Source organism: Neophocaena asiaeorientalis, unplaced genomic scaffold (assembly GCF_003031525.2).
Source record: "Neophocaena asiaeorientalis asiaeorientalis breed wild unplaced genomic scaffold, Neophocaena_asiaeorientalis_V1.1 scaffold56, whole genome shotgun sequence".
In the NCBI taxonomy this organism is placed as follows: Eukaryota; Metazoa; Chordata; class Mammalia; order Artiodactyla; family Phocoenidae; genus Neophocaena; species Neophocaena asiaeorientalis.
The window spans coordinates 2581395-2601962 of record NW_020175837.1 but is presented as its reverse complement, the minus strand read 5'-3'; the positions used below and the strand labels follow the sequence as shown (position 1 = coordinate 2601962).

General features: G+C 39.2%; 1 protein-coding gene across 4 annotated transcripts in view; it reads left to right on the top strand.

Annotated features, from left to right (window-relative positions):
* The window catches only part of CUNH7orf25 (chromosome unknown C7orf25 homolog), a 199274-nt gene that overhangs the window by 792 nt on the left and 177914 nt on the right, over nucleotides 1–20568 (top strand). For 3 of the 4 annotated variants that reach the window (XR_003001518.1, XR_003001519.1, XR_003001517.1), the window contains exon 2: nucleotides 13835–13908. Coding sequence is in view for 1 of the 4 variants with exons in the window: in XM_024732939.1 (XP_024588707.1) it covers nucleotides 894–2159 (1266 nt within the window). In the remaining 3 variants the exon portion in view is untranslated. Of the gene's footprint in view, nucleotides 1–872; nucleotides 2537–13834; nucleotides 13909–20568 lie in introns of those variants that run through there. The other variant, XM_024732939.1, reaches the window with a different exon arrangement.

The following is a 20568-nucleotide window of genomic DNA, read 5'->3' as shown; positions in this document are numbered from 1 at the left end:
GGGGGGGGGGGGGGGGGGGGGTGGGGCGGGGGCGGCGGGTCGGGGGGCGGGCGCCGCCGAGCGCTCTCCGCCCGCGCCTCGGTCCCGGCGCTGGCCGTGGGGCCTCTTGGAGCCCGAGCCTGCCCGACGGGGCCAGCGGTGCAGGTGGACCGAGCAGGGCCGGATGCCCGCCCGGAAGGCCCCGCCGACCTCAGGCCCGCCCGCCCGGGCCGCCGCGGGCTGCTCCGTGGAGTTTATCTTCGGGCGTTTTCCTCGGAGTGGGTGCGGGAGCCGAGTTGGTGGGCGCCTTCGGTCTTTAGAAATGGGCTGGGTTGACGTCACATGCAGGTACGAGGCGGTCTGGATTCCTGGGCGTGTGTACCGTGTGCCCCTGGGAAATCACGAGGCAGCAGGTTGAAGGAGACCCACTCATGGAAGGTTAGCGTGGTCAATTGAGGAGAGAGTCTCCTGTTTTGGACAGTTTGTTCACCAGCTAGTCTGTGTGGATGCTTTTATTTTAATCATTTTTATCTTGACCCTTCCATTAAAATTTCTCGACAACTGAACAGTAAGGCTGCTTATAAGGGAATTCCTTATGTAGCAGGTTGCCAGCCCCCTGCGTTTTATCCTAACCCGGGATATACTGTGGATCCCATGACCTTCAAGCTGAAGAAATGAAGGCGCAAAGAGTGTTAGAACCCAGCGGACGTAAGGAGCAGTTCAGAAGTCTAGCTATCATCCTTTCCTTAGCTCTCAGAGGAGGGAGTCACTCCAGAATCAGACACACAGAATCCCAGGTTCATAGACCCGGCCTCCATAATCTTTGTGGTCCGAATGAAGTCTTAGAATCCTGAGTGAAGAATTGCTTGCGGTTGATCTGTTTCTTTTCATAGGAAAGACATAATGCTGTCAGCATGTCTGCACACTCCATGCTTTGTGAACGGATCGCCATAGCCAAGGAACTGATGAAGAGAGCAGAGTCACTCTCCAGGTCAAGAAAAGGTGGCATCGAAGGTAGTGCCAAGCTGTGCAGCAAACTGAAGGCAGAATTAAAATTCCTACAGAAGGTAGAAGCTGGGAAAGTAGCCATTAAGGAGTCCCATTTACAGAGCACTAACCTGACACACCTAAGAGCCATCGTGGAATCGGCAGAAAACCTGGAAGATGTGGTCAGCGTTCTCCATGTATTTGGTTACACAGACACCTTGGGCGAAAAGCAGACCCTTGTGGTGGATGTCGTTGCCAATGGTGGTCATACTTGGGTGAAAGCCATTGGCCGGAAGGCTGAAGCTCTGCATAACATTTGGCTGGGCCGGGGCCAGTATGGCGACAAAAGCATCGTTGAGCAGGCTGAAGACTTCCTCCAGGCCAGTCACCAGCAGCCGGTGCAGTACAGCAACCCGCACATCGTCTTCGCATTTTACAACAGTGTCTCCAGCCCCATGGCTGAGAAGCTGAAAGAAATGGGTGTATCTGTGAGGGGAGACATAGTAGCCGTGAACTCTCTGTTAGAGCCCCGTGAAGAGCTCCAGGCCAGCGAGAGCGAATCAGACGATGATGGCCCCGAACTTTTGCGGGTGACCAGAGTAGACCGAGAAAACATCCTAGCCAGTGTCGCGTTTCCAACGGAGATCAAGGTTGACGTGTGCACAAGAGCCAACCTGGACATTACTACTTTAATCACATATGTATCCGCCCTCAGCTACGGAGGCTGCCGCTTTATCTTCAGAGAAAAAGTGCTCACCGAACAAGCAGAGCAAGAGAGGAAAGAGCAGGTTCTACCACAGCTGGAGGCATTTATGAAGGACAAGGAGTTGTTTGCCTGCGAATCTGCCGTCAAGGACTTTCAGTCTATCCTAGATACCTTAGGAGGACCCGGGGAGAGAGAGCGGGCTGCTATGCTAATTAAGCGAATTAACGTGGTCCCAGACCAGCCTTCTGAGCGTGCCTTGAAACTAGTGTCCAGTTCAAAAATCAACAGCCGCTCATTAACGATTTTTGGGACAGGAGACACCCTAAAAGCCATCACAATGACTGCCAATAGTGGTTTTGTCAGAGCTGCCAACAACCAGGGTGTTAAGTTCAGTGTGTTTATTCATCAGCCCAGAGCACTCACTGAGAGCAAAGAGGCCCTAGCTACCCCCTTACCAAAAGACTGCACAACTGACAACCAACACTGATGATATCCTTTAAATACTGTCATGGGAATAAGTTATTTATACCAAAGGCTGTGTCTTCCCATTCTTAATTGGAAAAAAAAAATGGTCTATAGTAAAAATAATGCTCTTTAATACTCTTTAGAGCTCTTAAACCAGTCAAGTTGACTGTCTAACTCATCTATAAGGTATATAACCTAAAGTAGGAAAAAAGCACATGAGGCAACCTTATTTATCAAACTGGCTACATTATAATTAGAACAGAAATACATCTATATAAGGCTTGTAGCTGTATCACAGTATTTTGTTTCATTCAGTAGGGCTACCACTCCCCTAATGGTAACCGCATCTCTTGGACTGTGGCTGCGTGGCATCTTGCATTAAATATCTGGAGAAACCTCTGAAGCTTGTTTTTCATTGTATTGATTTAGCAATCGATATGGGTTGAGGCTGGGAGGTAGTAGTTTTCAATGAATTTTAGATTCCAAAGTTATGGCTGTTACTGAAAAGACACTTATTTGATTGCTATCTGTCAGGTGCAGTCTGGTGGTTACGTTTACAAAGAGGACATTAATATAGAAGGAAATAAAGGGAATTCTGATCATGGGAGTCCCATGAATCTCTTGATACACCATCGTGATAAGGTAGACAGCAGTCACACTACTACAAACCTAAGGTGTTTAAGGTTAAATATTTGTTTGAATATATTGAAAAAGAATTATATAAAATAATAGGTTTTACTTTTAAATATAAATGGCCCCCACATTAGCAGTATTTGGATTATGAATACTACTTTTCCCATTCCTTTTGCAAGTGGGAAGGGACAGCTGCATTATTACGTCTCTCTCATGAAACAGTGGCAGGGAGATTCCATGCCTGTTTCATGACACAGTTGTAATTAAAAAGTAATTTTTATGTCCGTATTGTGCTAGGTGTTTCATGAATGTGCAGTGAGGACAAATTAGCAAAATAGGTACGTATTCACATTTAAAAAATTGGGAATTGAGTCTTAAAGCTGAAGTATTAACTTGTGCTAAGTGTAGGAGCCATTATTAGAACGTGATTTTGTGTTCTCACAGCCTGGCCTTTCCACTGAGCCAGCCCCTCTTCTGTGAGTAGGGAAACTTCAATTGCCAGCCACAATGTTGAGAAGGTGGAACTTGATTGTCGGGGCCCATGAAATGAAATGCAAAATGAAGTGTATGGGGGGGGACGTTTCTCCTGGGAGAGATTCTATTACTAACTCAACATGTTTCCTAGGGGAAAAGGCTGTGATTGGGGCTCCAAGTTAGTGTGGAGAGGTAGATTTAACTTTCACTGGAGCAGAAATTGTCAAGTGTTAGAAATTGGGCTTAGGCCTTTTCAAGCACCTATTAAAGTACTAATTACTTGGTACTATTATGTACCAAGCATTATAACAGTTACTGGTATAAAAGATGAATAATTGCTCTTTGGTTTAAGGGATTCGTCGTCTGAAATGGAAGGAAACAATTGAAGTATAATTAATTTACTAAATTTTCTAAAAGAGTTACGTTTAAAAGACTGGGAACAGAGTAAGGGAGTAATTCGTGCTATGGGGACAGGAAGTCAGAGAGGCAGTGATCTCTGAGGGGTTGGATGTGAGACTCAACAGGAAGTGTACAGGGAGTGGATTGGAAAGGTACAGAAGTGTGACTATGAGGGCCTGTTCAGAGGCAGGGCTCATGTGGACAGTTTATAAAACTGGAAGTGAAGTAGAAAAGCAGGCAAAGTTCTCTGAAGAGTTTGGCATTAGAGAGCCATTGGCCATTTTTAAGAAAGGATGGGTCATGATCAAATCTCTTAGTAAAACAAAGACCTGTAGTGTGGAGGAAGAATTAATGGAAGGAAAGATAGGATTATAATGATAGCTAGTACAATATGGTGGAATGTAGTATATGCTGGGTGTGTTCAAGGCAGAATTGATGTGATACTCATTCATTTAATAAACATTTATCAAGTTCCTGTCATGTCAAACACAGTTTGCCATAGAGCAATATAGTTGCAGGTATCAAACAGGAAATATTACTGATACTAAAAGTGAAACCAAGCTGAATCACTTCCAAATGAGGGACAAGGGTGGAGAATACATGTGGTCTATATAAGAGAAGACAAGTCAAAAGAATTCTCAAGGGAAGCATAAAAACCAGAAAGTACAACATAAGAGAGCTGTAAGACCAAGAAAGATATAAAACAGCTTTGGAGAAGCTATAATTTCCCTAATTAATTATAGGGAAATATACAATAGCTAGATACTATTTTGATAAGTTTAGACATCTCAGTGAAACAGATGATATTCTTAGGAAATATGAGTTAAAATTGAGGAAGAACTAGAAAACCTATTTAACCCTTGAGAAGATTGTTCAGGTAGTTAATTAACGACCTCCAAAAAATGTCCAGGTCCAATTAACTTCTTTAGGTAAGTTTTTGCTTACGTTTAAATATCAAATAATCTCCTTGCTCTAAAAAATAATGTGGGCAAACTGAATCTGACACATAAGTATCATGCCAATTCTGCCCTAAACAACTTGGGGTGATGAAAATGTTTTGGAGCTTTATGATAGAGATGGTAGTCACACAACATTACAAAGGTACTAAAGCCACTGAATTTTTCGCTTTAAGTCATTTAATTTTATGTTTTGTGGATTTCACCTCAATTAAAAAAAAACAGTACCCCTAAGTGGGGTGGAAATATTTAGCATGGTAAGATGTGATGTTCCATTTACTCGCCCTCCCCTACCCCCAAATGAGAACTTGGGCTGCTCCTGCTTGAGGACAGGGTCCTGTGAAGGTGTGCAGCCCGGGAGCTGTATCTTAATTTGTGTAATTGCGAGCTGGTTGTCTCACATCATTACTGTATTGGGAATGTTTTCAAATTCATTTTGTGGAATATAAGCATGATTCTGATACTAAAACAAGATATCCTAAAAATGAAATCCCAGGCAAAGAACACCTCACCTTGTGGGAATCTTGTTTGCCAGAGGATAAAAGACAGAGACGATCCCCCCAACTTAAATATTAGGGACTTGGGGATTAATCTCCATGCTGCAATAAAATTGGAGGCAGGAGGCTTACTTTGAGGTAAATAGGTAACCCCAAGACTCCTCCCTGCATGAAACCGGAATCTTGGAAAGGCTGGAGTCCCTGAGAAAAAGGATCTTGTAAACACTGCCCAGGGTGACAGCAAGGAAATGTGACTCCAGTGGCTCTGAGTGGAAGAAAAGGAGCCTGAGGGATGTCAAGTCCAGACTGTGCTCTGCTAGGAGCGTCATGGGGAAGGCCCAGGCGTGTGAAATTAGTATAAAAATGGGTCCCAGGTAAGTACTATCGTTCAGATACCTCACAGAAACACTCATGGCATCGTTCGTGACTTGTGGGACACTTCAGTTTCCCAAGCTTCACAGAGTCCAATGGAAATGAAGCTTTGCTTGGATGGGCTTTCAGTGAGACATTGTGAAATCATGTGAGGAAATCTTCCACCGCCAGTGAGTCAGCAACACAAAGTTCCTCAACAACTTAAGATCATAGTAAAATAATCTGATAAATAATATAAAGTAAATATGGAGGGTTTGACGTGTTCCCCACGTATATTATTAAAAAAAAAAAAAGGAATGAGTCAAAGAGGCAGATAGAGGCTAAAATACCATCTGTGACAAAACACTGCGTGTAGCTAAGATGGAGGATGTGGTTTATATCTGCAGAAAGTGGGCTGAACCCCAGAATTAGGCAGATGCTACCCACCCAGGCACAAGTAGTGCTGGGCGTGTGATGGGAGAGCATGTCTGGTGCAGAGGACACCTCACTTGTGGGAAGCTTGTTCCCAAGAGGAAAAGGGCAGAGCTGAGCAGAGCATCCCAGGTGGTCCAATAAATGACTCTGTGTCCCCAGAAGGCAAGAAGGGCCAGGAGTGCACTGTGGGGAAGACCTCCCCCGACCTGGCATCGTGGAATCAGAAATCCGTCTCCATATAAATAAAAAATGTTTTAAGAAGGTAAAATAAAGTATAGAAACCATAAGGAGAGAATACAGGCAATCGGGAGTTCTAGTAATAGAAAAAGCCTCACTAAAATGAGAAGTTCAGAAAAAAACTTCAAAAACGTCAATCAGACAAAACTAAAGAAAAGATTCTGAACTGAAACATAGCTCTTAATAAATTTACCAGAATGCAGCAAAGAAGTAAAAGGATGGGAAATCCGAGAGGCTGAGACCTGGAGGACAAATAGTGAGGTCCACAAGGGTCACAGCAGACAGCAGGAGCCAGCACGCTGCACCTGGTCCAAGTTCTCCCTGCCTTTGCCTTCCTGTCCTGTAGGGGCTGGAAGCAGCCACATCCTTGCTCTCTTAGCCTGAAATCCTTGCCAGTGAGACCCGGGGCAAGTCTGTTAGTTCTGCCTCCTCTTCCTTCCATCTTTTTCCTGATTTGACGTGGGCAATGGCCAGGCTTGCCCCGTGGAGGAATGCTAGCTAGTGCGCCAAGGAAACAGTAGAGTCGGGGAAATCACCATTTAGTGACGGAATAAATGATTTTATAAGGATGAGAGGAAGGCCGAGGGAACGTCACAGACTCTGGTGCTGACGTCAGCTTCCCTCAGGACTTCTTGCTGAGAGAAAATATAAAACCCCGATTTATTTAAGCCACTGGAGTTGGCTTTTCCTTTCGTGTATTAGGAAATATTTCTAACTGCCATTATGGTTTTTTGTCCCCAAAAGGAAGAATAGACAAAATGGGAGAGAAGCAATAAATACAGTTTTCAAATGTACAGAAAAACAGAATAGAGTATGAGCATTCATATACCCCTCACCTCAGTTAAACAGGCGTTATTATTTTGCCCTATTTAAGTTTTTCTTTTGCTGAAATGTTTTAAAATAAATTACAGACACCATGATGTTTTTACCTATACCTCCCTCAGTATTCAGTTCCACAAAGAACATTTTTTTGCACAACCATGATTCCATGAGCACACCTAAGAAAATTAGCAATAATTCTGAACATCACCTAATGCCCAGTTCATATTTCTGATGTCAGGGGTTCTGTCTAACCAGGATCCAGTCAAACACTAGGCATTACTTTTGGCTTTAATATTTCATAATTCTATTTTGATTTAACACATAATCTCACTCTTTCATGACTTTGGCTTTTGAAGATACCAGGACTGTTGTCTTACAGGATATCCTATATTCTTGATTTATCTAATTGTTTCTGGTGGTAAATTTTATTTCCTGTAAACTGGAAATGAGATCTAAAAGCTGGATTAAATATTTTATAGGTGATACTGTATTCTTCATTTGCATTACACCAGGGGTCATATCATATCTGGTTGTTCCACTGTTAGTAATGTTAAGTATTGTCCCTTTGAATAAAGTGGTGACAGCCAGAACTTTCCATTGTAAAGTGATGTTTTTCCCCTTGGGACTAGTAAATTAACTATGAAATAATACTTTTGCACTGTGTGAATATTCAGTTCCCCATTGTCCTTTCACCTAATGATTTTAGCGTGCATTAATCATTATAACCTTGAATCAGTTATTTCGTTCAGAGTGACAAAATGGTGATTTTCCCACTTCTACCATTTCCTTTACACTTATTAGGTATCATTCTTCTATAAGGGTACCGAAAAGCTTTCCCTATGAGCTGGGGCCATTTGGTTGCTCTGAAATATAGTTTCTTCTTGAATGTCAGGGTATCCTTAATTCCTTTTCTCTAATTAATGGTTTTCAGAGTATGGGATTTCTATAATAGTCACCTTCAATAACAAAAATGAAATTTTTAGAGGGAGATTCTATTTTGTGAGTACCATATTGGACTCATGAATTATTATATATTTAAATGTGCTCAAATCAATTACACTTCTTTTTTGTTATAATAATTTATTTCATTTTATTTTATTTTTTACTAATGATACCGAAAATTGGCCTCTGTATGCCAGCACCAAATTGAATCTCGGAGACAGAGTTTGGATGAAGTAGAAAGGAATAACTTTATTGCTTTTCCAGGCAAAGGCGGGCTAATGCCCTCAAAACAGTGTGTCCCAAGCCAGGGGGCTTTGTGGGGAGTATTATAGTCAAGGAGCAGGGCTGCTGATAAGGATCAGGGTGCCTGCAAGGCCTGCATTCCTTCAATCCAGAGGTCATCTGGCTTCAGGTGGTTTTGTGATGGGCTTCTGTGACCTTCTCTCTGGAATGAAGAATGCTTCATTAAGTAGGTAACATCTTGCATTAGGTGGGGGGTTTAGTTCTGCAGAAGAACTCAAAGATAGTGTTAGGTATCCATGAGGTAGTGTTAGGTATCCCTTGAGGAGGAGCCAGGACCCTGTCCCAAAGGTATCCTTGAGGTAGTGTTAGGTAATCCCTTGAGGAGGAACCAGGACCCTGTTCCAAAGGTATCCTTGAGGTACTGTTAGGTATCCCTTGAGGAGGAACCAGGACCCTGTTCCAAAGGTATCCTTGAGGTACTGTTAGGTATCCCTTGAGGAGGAACCAGGACCCTGCCCCAAAGGTATCCTTGAGGTAGTGTTAGGTATCCCTTGAGGAGGAACCAGGACCCTGTTCCAAAGGTATCCTTGAGGTAGTGTTAAGTATCCCTTGAGGAGGAACCAGGACCCTGCCCCAAGGCTGCACTCTTGTTTCTTGACTGCTCCTCCCTTGTCTCCTCAACTCCTCACTACTCTGATTGACAAGTATTTGAACCTGCCCTTTGGAACTCAGGGAAGGTCATGGAGGCTGAAGGAAGCCTACTTCATACAAATAAGAAACAGGGGATATGGAAAGACTTTTGTGCTCAGGAGCCCCACTGGGTCCTGATCAGTTTCACTAAGACTTTATGTTTTTTTAGAGAAATTTTAGGTTCACAGCAAAATTGAGAGGGTAAAGATACAGAGATCAATAAAGTTCAGAGATTTCCCATAGCTGGCTGACCCTTGAACAATGCAGGGGTTTGGGTGCTGAGCCCCAAGCAATCAAAAATCCACGTATAACTTTATAGTCAGCACTCTGTATAGGCAGTTCCACATCCAAGGCTTCAACCAATTGCAGATCGTGTAGTACTGCAGTTCCTATTTATTGAAAAAAATCTGCATGTAAGTGGACCCATGCAGTTCAAACCTGTGTTGTTCAAGGATTAACATACTCTCTGACCTCCATATGCACAGCCCCCCCATTATCATCCCCCACCAGTGTGGTACATCTGCTACAATTAATGAACCTACAGTGACATGTCATAATCGCCCAAAGTCCATAGTTCATGTTACTGTTCACTCTTGGTGTTGCACATTTTATGGGTTTGGACAAATGTATCATGACATGTATTCATCATTATGGTATCAAAGAGTGTTTTCAGTGCCCTAAAAATCCTCTGTGCCTCACCTATTCATTCCTCCTTCCAACCTCCCCCAAACTCTTGGCAACCGTTGATCTTTTTACTGCTTATATAGCTTTGCCTTTTCCAGAATGTTATATAATTGGAATCATCCAGGCTTTTCAGACTGGCTCCTTTCACATAGTATTAGGCATATAAGGTTCCTCCCTGTCTTTTCATGAGTTGATAGCGGGTTCCTTTTCAGTGCTGAATAATATTCCATTGTCTGGATATACCACAGTTTATCCATTCATCTAGAGAAGGCCTTCTTCATTGCTTACCACTTTTGGCAATTATGAACTGAGCTGCTATAAACATCCATGTGTGGGTTTTTGTATGGACATAAATTTTCAACTCTTTTTGGCAAATACCAAAGAGTGTGATTGGTTCTCCCTCAGGTCCATTAATATTTGCTTTGTATGTTTAGGTGACCCTATGTTGGGTGCATAAATATTTGCAAATGTCATATCCTCTTGATATAATTATCATTATATAATGATTTTCTTTGTATCTTTTTACAGTCTTTGGCTTAAAGTTTATTTTGTCTTTTATGAGTATAGCTACCCTTGCTTTCTTTCATTTCCATTGGCATGGAATATATTTTTCCATGTGTTTACTTTCAATCTGTGTGTACTTAAAGCTGAACTGTGTCTCCTGTAGACAGCAAATAGTTTGGTCTTGATTTTCTGTTTGTTTGCTTTTATCCATTCAGCCACTGTATATATTTTAATTGGAGAATTTAGTACATTTATATTTAAAGTAATTATTATTAGGTATGGACTTAACTATTTCCATTTTGTTAATTTTTCTGACTGTAATTCCTTTTTCCTTTCTTCTTTCTTTGCTCTCTTCCTTTGTGATTGGTTGATTTTCTGTAGTAGTGTGCTTAGATTCCTTTCTCTTTATCATTTGTGTATCTAGTCTAGGTTTTTGCTTTGTGAATACTACACTGTTTTGATCACTGTAGCTTTTTTTTTTTTTGCTGTACGTGGGCCTCTCACTGTTGTGGCCTCTCCCGTTGCGGAGCACAGGCTCCAGACGCGCAGGCTCCGCAGCCATGGCTCATGGGCCGAGCCACTCCGCGGCATGTGGGATCTTCCTGACCTGGGTCACGAACCTGTGTCCCCTGCATCAGCAGGCAAACTCTCAACCACTGCGCCACCAGGAAAGCCCTACTGTAGGTTTATAATAAGTGTTGAAGTCAGGTAGTTTCAGTCCTCCAACTTTATTCTTCTTTAATATTTTGTTGTCTATTCTAGATCTTTTGCCTCTCTATATAAACTTTAGAATTGATTGTTGATATATGCAAAATAACTTGCTGGGATTTTGAATGAGATTGCATTAAATCTATAGATCAAGTTGAGATAAACTGATACCTTGACAATATTGAGTCTTCCTATCTATAAATATGGAACATCCCTCCATTTATTTAGATCTTTGATTTCATTCATCAGTTTTGTAGTTTTCCTCATATAGATCTTATGCATATTTTGTTAGATTTATACCTGAGTATTTAACTTTGGTGGGTGCTAATGTAAATGGTATTGTTTTTAATTTCAAATTCTACTTGTTCATTGATGATATATAAGAAAGTGAATGACTTTTGTATATTGAAGTGTATCCTGATGTCTTGCTATAATCATTTATTATTTCCAGGAGATTTTTTTTTTTTTTTGCTAATCCTTTCAAATATTCTACATAGATGATCATGTCATCTGAGAAACAGGACAGTTTTATTTCTTCCTTCCCAGTCTGTATACCTTTTATTACCTTTTCTTATTTTATTGCATGAACTAGGACTTCCAGTATGACATTGAAAAGAAGAGGATATATCCTTGGCTTGTTCCTGATCTTAGTGGGAACATTTTGAGTTTCTCATTATTAACTATGATGTTTGCTGTGGGAGTTTTTGGCTATTCTTTATCAAGTTGAGAAAGCTTCCCTCTGTTCCTAGTTTACTGAGGGTTTTTATCATAAATGGGTGTTAGATTTTGGTAAATGCTTTTTCTGCACTTATTGATATAACCATGTGATTTTTCTTTTTTAGTGTATTGATAGATTATATTAATTGATTTTTGAATGGTGAACAAGCCTTGCACACCTGGGATAAATCCCACTTGGTCATTGTGTGTAATTCTTTTTAGATGTTGTTGGACTCAATTTGCTAATTTTTTCGAGGATATTTGCATTTGTGTTCATGAGAAATATTGGTTTGCAGTTTTCCTTCCTTATAATGTCTTTGTCTTTGTTTGGTATTAGGATAAAGGTGGCCTCATATAATGAGTTAGGAATTGTTCCATCTGCTTCTATCCTCTGAAAGATTGTAGAGAATTAGCATAATTTCTTCTGTCAGTGTTTGATAGAATTCACCAGTAAACCCATCTGGGGTGGGTGTTTTCTGTTTTGGAAGGTTATTAATTCTTGAAGCAATTTATTTTATATACATATGCCTATACATGTTATCTGTTCTTCTTGTGAGAATTTTGACAGATTGTATCTTTCAAGGAATACTCTATTTCATTTAGGTTACCACATTTGTGCCATAGAGTTGTTCACTGTGTTCATTGCTTACCTTTATGTCCATGAGTTCTGTAGTAATGTCTCCTCTTTCATCTCTGATATTAATTTGTGAACTCCTCCATTTTTTCTTAGTTAACCTGGCTAGAGGGATTGATTTTGTTGATCTTTTCAAAGAATCAGATTTTGGTTTTACTGATTTTTCTCTGTTGATTTCCTGTTTTCACTGTCATTGATTTCTGCTCTGTTCTTATTTTTATTATTCTTTTTTAAATAAAAATTAAAATTTTGAGATCATTGTAGATTCATGTGCTGTTGTAAGAAATAATACAGACAGAATCCATGTACCCTTTACACAGTTCCCCCAATACTGTAGTAACATCTTGCAAAACTATAGTACAACAGCATAGTAAAATATAGAACATATCCATCACCACAGGATTTCTCATGATGCCCTCTTATTATGCTTTTCGATGCTTAAGTTGTTCAAACTTTGGCCAGTAGGAACCCTTTTGACTTCCCTGTGTCTTTTTGATGTAATTACATTATCTTCATTTTCTTGCTTTCTGGCAGAACGAGATGTCTCAAAATTACCTGTACTATTTTACCAGAGACCTGGAATCAGCTATTTCTTTAAGGAACCTTTAATAACCAATGGCATTTCAAAACAATATTCTGATGGCCAGGGCATCATTTATCCTGGGCACTTTCAAAGCATAAAGATGAAAATGTTTACATATTTCAAAGTAATTATATTGATGTCATCAAATTAAATCAACATTATAAGATTTTACTTAATATTAATTTCAAACTCTTTTCTCCTGCTCTGAAGATCTTTTCTTCCTAACAAGATTGCTTATTTGACTTATGCTACAATATACATTAAAAATTTCAAAATTCTATTATTACTGATTATAATAAAGTCACTAAATAAATGTGATTATTTCTTTGTAGTTCTTGTCCTTATAGCCTATTAAAGAGATATGGTTAAAGTACTGTTGTAAAGTCATGTAACTATTTTTTTCCTTGCAGTGTTATGTCACTAATTACATATCTAGTTAGGTTCACTAGTATCAGTTTACTATTGATTTTAGAGTTTTAAAAATTAATTTTATTCTTTAAAATATGTAAACTTATGTGGTTCAAAAGTGAAAACTATATAAATGTGTCATCAGAAAAATATTGTTTCTATCTCTTTCTCTCACATCATTTCCCTCCACCCCAATAGAAACCCATTTTTATTCATTTCATGTTTTTTTCCTTCCTTCATTCCTTCCTCCTCTTCTTCCTTGTCTCCCCTGTCCTCTCCCCTCAGTTCTCCTCCCCTTCCCCTCCCCTCCTTTCCATCCTTTCTCCCCTCTCTCCCTCCTTCTGCTATTTGGCTCTTGTTATTTTATTTTTTTAGCTTGAAATGATATAATCTGTTTCCCAACACTTACTTATAAGTAAATCAAGGAACTAATCATACTTTTTCCTTTCTTTTTTTCTCCTTTTTAAGTTGTGCCGTTTTTACTTTGTCAGATGGTTTAATGTGTACATACTGTTCTTTCACCCTTATTCTCACCTTTGTTTTAGTCTTAGATCTTCAGTTAAATATATTTAATGCTCACTACTAATTTCCTTTTACCAGTTTTTCCAAGTATGAGCTTCCTCAAAAGGAGCTAGCTCATGGGTCATATCCCCTGAGTTTTTGCATGTTCAAAACTTTTTTGCATGTTCAAAACTTTTTTTCTGTAGCTTTGATATGTGAAGGAAGGTTGCTTGGATATAAAAGCCTCATTTCACACTTTCTTTTCTTGTTTTATTGTAGATGTTTCTCCATTATATTCCTGCGGTAAATGTTACTGTCAAGAAACCTGATGCCAACTTGATTTTCTTCCTTTGGTAAGTGATTTGGTCATTTTCCCTGGAGGTTCAGAAGATTTTTTCTATAAATTATAATAATTTCTTTGGTTATGACTTGGAGTCTGTTTTCATATATGTGCTATACCTTTTTAATATGTAGATTCGGTACTTCTATTTTTCAGGAAAGCTTTCTTAAATTATAGTTTTACGTATTCTAGTTCTTGTATTTCATTTTTCTTCTTCAGGTATTCGACTTATATTTGTGTTAGATTTGATTTGCATTCTTTTATCTCTGCTTCCGTTTTCTTGGCTTTTCTCATTCCTACTTGTGATTTCTATTTGTGATGTCCCTTATGACATTTTTTTGGTCATCCTATTCTCCCTTAGGCACCTAGTAATTTAATCTTTATTTCTGAGATGTTTTGTCTTTTATCTCAAATTCTTAACTGAATTTGGTCAGTTCTTATTTTCATCTTACTGTTTATCTGTTTTCTGAGATGTTATTTAATATCTCCAATTGCTTATTTAAATATTCTTTGCAATCAGAAGCATTACCCTTAGAAGTAACCATTATTCTGACCTGGATAGGTCTTATTTGTTTTGCATTCTATATAAATGGAGTAATACATTATGTATTCTTCTGTTTCTGCCTCTGTTACTCAATATTTCTTCCTCAGGATTCACTAATATTGTTGCGTGTAGTAGTAGTTATCTTTCATTTCTCTAGGGCTCTATTGTATGGACACAAGACTTACTTTCATTGTAATATTGATGAAAATTTGTTGTTTCCAGCCTTTAGTTATTACGCATAAAGTTGCTATGAATGTTGTTTTATGTGTATTTTATAGGACATATGCACTCATTTCTATTAGGTATATACCTAGAAGAGGAATTGCTGGGTTGCAGAGTATATGCATGTTTAGTTTTGCAAAGTACCACCAAGCATTTTTCCAAAGTGTTATACACATTGACGCTATTAGAAACAATGTAAGTGTCTTAGTTATACCACATTACTATCAAACACCCAGTATTTTCAGTCTTTCTGTTTTAGCCATTCTACTGAATGGAAAGTGTTAGCTCATTGTACTTTTAATTTGTAATTCTTCTTACTGATGATATTGAGCAACTTCTGTGCTTAATTTTGGCCACTTTAATATTCTTCTATGGTAAAGTTCAAGTGTTTTGCCTATCATTTAATTGGCTTGTCTGTGTCTCCTTATTAATTTGTAGGAATTCTTTATATATTCTGAATATGAGTCTGTTGTTAAAGCATGTATTGCACATGTCAACCCTCATTCTGTGGTTTTCTTTTTCACTGTCTTGTGGTGGTGTTTCATGAATGCATGTTCTGTTAATGATGTCCAATTTAATTATATTTTATTTTTTATTAGTAGTTTCTGTTGCATGCTTAAGAAATATTTGCCTACTCTTATGACGATGTTCTCCTGTATTATTCTCCTATATTTATTTTATAAGTTGCCTCAACTTTTATATTTAGGTTAGTATAAGGTAGGGGGTCAAGGTTTGTTTGTTTTTTCTGTACAGCTGTCCAACTGACCCAGCCCCACGTACCTTTTCCCACTGAATTGCAGTGGAGCTTTTCCCTCACAAATGAGATGCAGGAGACTTGTGCATCTGTTCTGAACTCTTATTTCTATTATATTGGTCTCTTTGTGTATTCTAGTAACAGTACTGCATTGTCTTAATATCTGTGGTTTTTTAGTATGTTTTATATCTAGTGGATTAAATGCACTAGCTTTGTTCTACTTCTTCAGTATTTCCTTGGGCATTTTAGGTCCTTTGCACTTCCATATAAATCTTAGAATCAGCTTATCCATTTCTACCCAGCTCCCCAACAAAAAAGAAAAACAATTAGGATTTTATTGGAATTGCCCTGAATTTATAAATAAATTTTCGGAGAACTGATGTCTTAACAACATTGAACTTTCCAGTCAATGATTAGGGTACACCCTTCTATTTACTTAAGTCTATTAAAAAAATTCCCATTAATGCTTTGCAGTTTACAGTGTAGACATTTTATACATCTTTCATTAGATTATTTAGAGATATGTATGTTTTGATGCTATGGTAAATGGTAATTCTAAATTTTATTTTCTGCTTGTTTGTCACTCTCATATAGAAATACAACTGATTTTTGTATAGTGACCCAGGACCCTTGATAAATTTCTTAATTATCAATAGTCTGTTTGTAGGTTTATTTGAATTTTGCTCATTTGTCTCATTTATTGATTTTTCTCATTTATTTTGTTAATGTCATTAATTACATTGGCTTTCATATGTTAAACTAGTCCTTTATTTCTGGAATAACCCCCTTTTGGTCAAGATGTATTATTCTTTTTTTTTTTTTTTTTTTTTGCGGCACACGGGCTCAGTAGTTGTGGCTCATGGGCTCTAGAGTGCAGGCTCAGTAGTTGTGGTGCAGGGGCTTAGTTGCTCGCAGCATGTGTGATCGTCCTAGACCAGGGCTTGAACCTGTGACCCCTGCATTGGCAGGTGGATACTTAACCACTGTGCCACCAGGGAAGTCCCCCCACCCCAAATTTTTGTAAGTAATTTTTTCTCAAAACTGTATACACTAAGGAAAATAATTGTCCATAATCTAAAGATTAAGGGTGGAATTCCTGAATGAGTTGTGTGTGTGTGTGTGTGTGTGTGTGTGTGGAGTGGGGACTAAAAGAGGGCAGAGGGCTGTGGTTCCTAAATCTCCAGCTCAGAAAAAAAAGGCAAGAGCCTCTGACACTTCTTCTCCTGGGATATTTCACAGTGAATAAAGAAGGAAGAATTCTCAGTCAGTAGGACCCTTAGAAAATGAAAATGATGACAATAGTAATAATAATACTGGTAATACCAATATCTATATAACAAAAATGTCGTCTCTGGGCCTAATTTAATCACTTATAAAACAAAGAGAGTGAACTCAATAAATTATCTTTAACTTCAATTCTAGCTCCATTAGCTCCATTTTTTCCCCAGTTTTTCTTTCCTTTTTCCAAAAAAGACAAGTGTGGAGGTGGCTTAATGGTCTTACATAGGTCCCTGAGGATGTGCTAGTCGTTTCTGAGACCCTCTGGTGTGAAAGACAACTGTTCCCAGTGCCGAGAATGCAAAGGTGACACAAATTAGTCATAATGTGTAATTTATAAATTCCGGGCTGAATAAATCAGCATCAATTTGGTCATGAAGTCAGGATACTTAAGAATCGATTTGATACGTGGACATATTTTTGCAAATCTGGTGCAATGAAGAATGCTGGATAAAAAATGGACTTTGGAGATCATTTTTGCCCAACCCATCTCATCTCATAGGTAGAAACAGTTTTAGAGAAATGAAGGAGAACAGCTAGAATTCATGTTTGGTAATTACCAGCTCTTGCCACTGGGAGGCAGCACAAGGTAATGGTCAGACCTCACCTGGGAGGCAGGCAGGCCCTGATTTGATTCCTCATTTTGCTATTCTTGGCGTGAACCCTGAGCAAGTGACTTAACCTCACCAAGCTTTAGTTTCCTTATCTACAAAATAAGAATAGTATCTATTTTACAGGGTTGTTATGAGGATTAAAATGAAATAAGACACTGTATGGACAGCATTTAAAGCAGAATCTGACACATAATAAGGCCTAGTAACCAACAGTTCTTGCTAGTTGTCATACTTTTTGTATATTTTACATATGATTGCTTTGGATTTTCATGCTGATTATTTCTTTTTGGAATAATTTATACATTTATATTATATATACTACATATGCTACACACACACGTGTGTGTGCATGCACGCACCCAAACTTTTGGAACCCTTTCTTTTGCATCATTTGACCCTTTATTACTTTGCACCTCAACTACGTTTCATTTTGAGAGTTCCAATTCCTTCTGATTTTTGTTTGAATCCTAAAATAATTACTCCCCTTTCCTTAACTCCTGGTCATAATTCTGGCAATAATTCAGACATGGCAAGTAGAGGACCTTGGGAATGGCACTGCATGACCACACAGCTTCTAGAACAGGGTAGGTATTGTTAGGGGATCCTAACAATTTTAATGAGGGTCATTTTCAGTGTCTGTGTTGAAGAGTACACGGACTTGGGATACCTTTCCTGTATGTCTGTGGGTCTTTGGGGGTGCGGAGCGTGGAGTCGGGGGAAGTTGGGACTTTTGTGGGCAGGAAAGTTGTATGTGGGTCAGGGGAGTTACAATGCTGATGGTGAACAATTCAAAGATGTACAACTGGATCTTGGTCTCCAGATTCAAGACTGTTCGTCTACACGTGTAGAGCTTGCCATCTGCTAACTAAATTCTGAGTTTTACCTCTGCCCAACCACAAGGGAGTGCGTGGGTTAGATGGCGGTGGGAGAGGAGAGATGCCACACGCATTAGAGTCACCCAGGTGGGGCAAGGGGAACTACACGGCATTCATTCCTAGAGATCTACTTCAGTTCTGATTGTAGGTAAAGTTCTGGCCTTTGTTTACCCTTTTTCCTTCTCACCTTAAATCCTTTCTTGAATCAAAGTGGTGATGCAAGTAAAATAAGCTCCTATTAAATGTCCTGTGATTTTAATAACCATCAATTTATTATTTAAAGTCGTGTATGACAAAAAGGAGTGAACCATACAGTGTCACTAGCAGAGCATTTTTGGACGTGACGTGTGATTCCGTGTTCCGTATTTTACCACGGATAATGTGGAAGAAATGAAACTATTTGGCAAGAGGCAGAATTTGGGAGGGGGGAGCCATCTCACAGTATTTATATTCTTTGTGTCATTTTCAGACTTGATATCTCTGTCATCAGTTCTCGTTTGTTCCATTATTAATGCCACCATCTGGTGAGATTCTAGCCCTCTTGGCATTTCTTCTGTTGAAGATTCTCATGATGCTAGTCTATAAAAGAAAAACAAATGGGCATAGTGTGAGTAAGGCCCAGAAAGTCAGTTTACTTCTGCCCCCTAAAAGGGTGCCCGTGCATTCTCTGCTGTGTCCCTTTCTCTTTCAGTTTTGCACAATGTGTATTGGAGAGAGGGAACATATATTCTGCCTGCATGATTTCTAGAACGTAGAACATTGTTTCAAAAGACAAAAATGTGACAGTAGAGCAAGGTTACAGCTCTAAAGAAAATTCGCAGGAAGAAAATCAAATGGGAGAGGCTAATAAACCCTACTGATTTTTGAATTTCTGAGAACCGAGGGAGGTGATGGCTGGACCACAGCAGAGTGGTTGTTTTGTTTCCATATTTATCAAGGATGGTAGGGTGGGAGCCAAGCAGACTGGTGGATTATAAAAGGTACATGAATGAAGAGGGAAAAACCGACACAAATAGGGTGATCAAAACAAATCTGGAATGTCAACCAGGAGTCCCTACCTAAAGTCAGGGAGCAGTGTGCTTAGAGGCAATGGAACTCCCAGGTGGGTCTGTTGGTGTTTCCTCAGTGGCACCGCTGGTCTCTGAGCAGCCATCGTGTCATCCAGGTCGGTGACATTGCTGATGTCTGGTTCCTGGACTGACTGGTCTCCTGGGGGAGAGGGCAGATGGTCCCTCCGTGGTTGCTTCATTTTCAGCTGGCTGCATAACCACAGTGTAGTCATCTGTTGAGCCTTGGCTAGATGGAATAGTGCTTTCTTCTGTAAGCATTGGACTTAGGTTCTCAGATGGCAAAGTTTAAGATAACGCTGAAAAATAACAATGACAACAACAAGTGAAACATGACTCTCTATTAGATGATTTTCTTCATTCAGTTGCATTTATCCCGTTCCTAAATCAAGAAAATTAAGTCAGAGAAAAGGGACAATGACAAGCTATTTTAGGAAAAGTCTGCTTTCACTAAAAATCACGCCTGACATAAAAAGATTCTCAACATTGCTAATTATTAGAGAAATGCAAATCAGAACTACAGCTTCAGCTCAAACCTGTCAGAATGGCTATCGTCTACAAATCATAAGTGCTGGAGAGGGTGTGGAGAAAAGGGGAGTCCTCCTGCACTGTTGGTGGGAATGTAATTGGTACAGCCACTATGGAGGATAGTATGGAGGTTCCTTAAAAAACCAACAATAAAGTTGCCATGTGATCCTGCAATCCCACTCCTGGGCATATACCTGGAAAAGATGAAAACTCTAATTCAGAAAGATACATGCACCTCAGTGGTCACTGCAGCACTATTTACAGTAGCCAAGAGACAGAAGCAACCTAAGTGTTCATCAACAGACGAATGGATAAAGAAGATGTATATACATAATGGAATATTTCTCAGCCATAAAAGAATGAAATATTGCCATGGGTGGACCTAGAGATTTATCATACTAAGTCAGTCAGACAGAGACAGACAAATATTATATGATTATCACTTATATGTGGAATCTAAAAAAAATGCAAATGAATCTATTTACAGAACAGAAACAGACTCACAGACATAGAAAACAAACTTATGTTTACCAGAGGGGAAAGGGAGGAGGGATAAATTAGGAGTATGGGATTAATAGACACACACTACTATATATAAATAGATAATGAACAAGGACCTACTGTATAGCACAGGGAACTATATTCAATATCTTGTAATAACCTGTAATGGAAAAGAATCTGAATATATATATAACTGAATCACTTTGCTGTACACTTGAAACTAACACAATATTGTAAATCAACTATAGTTCAATAATAAAAAAATAATCATGCTTGCGTCACATGGTCCA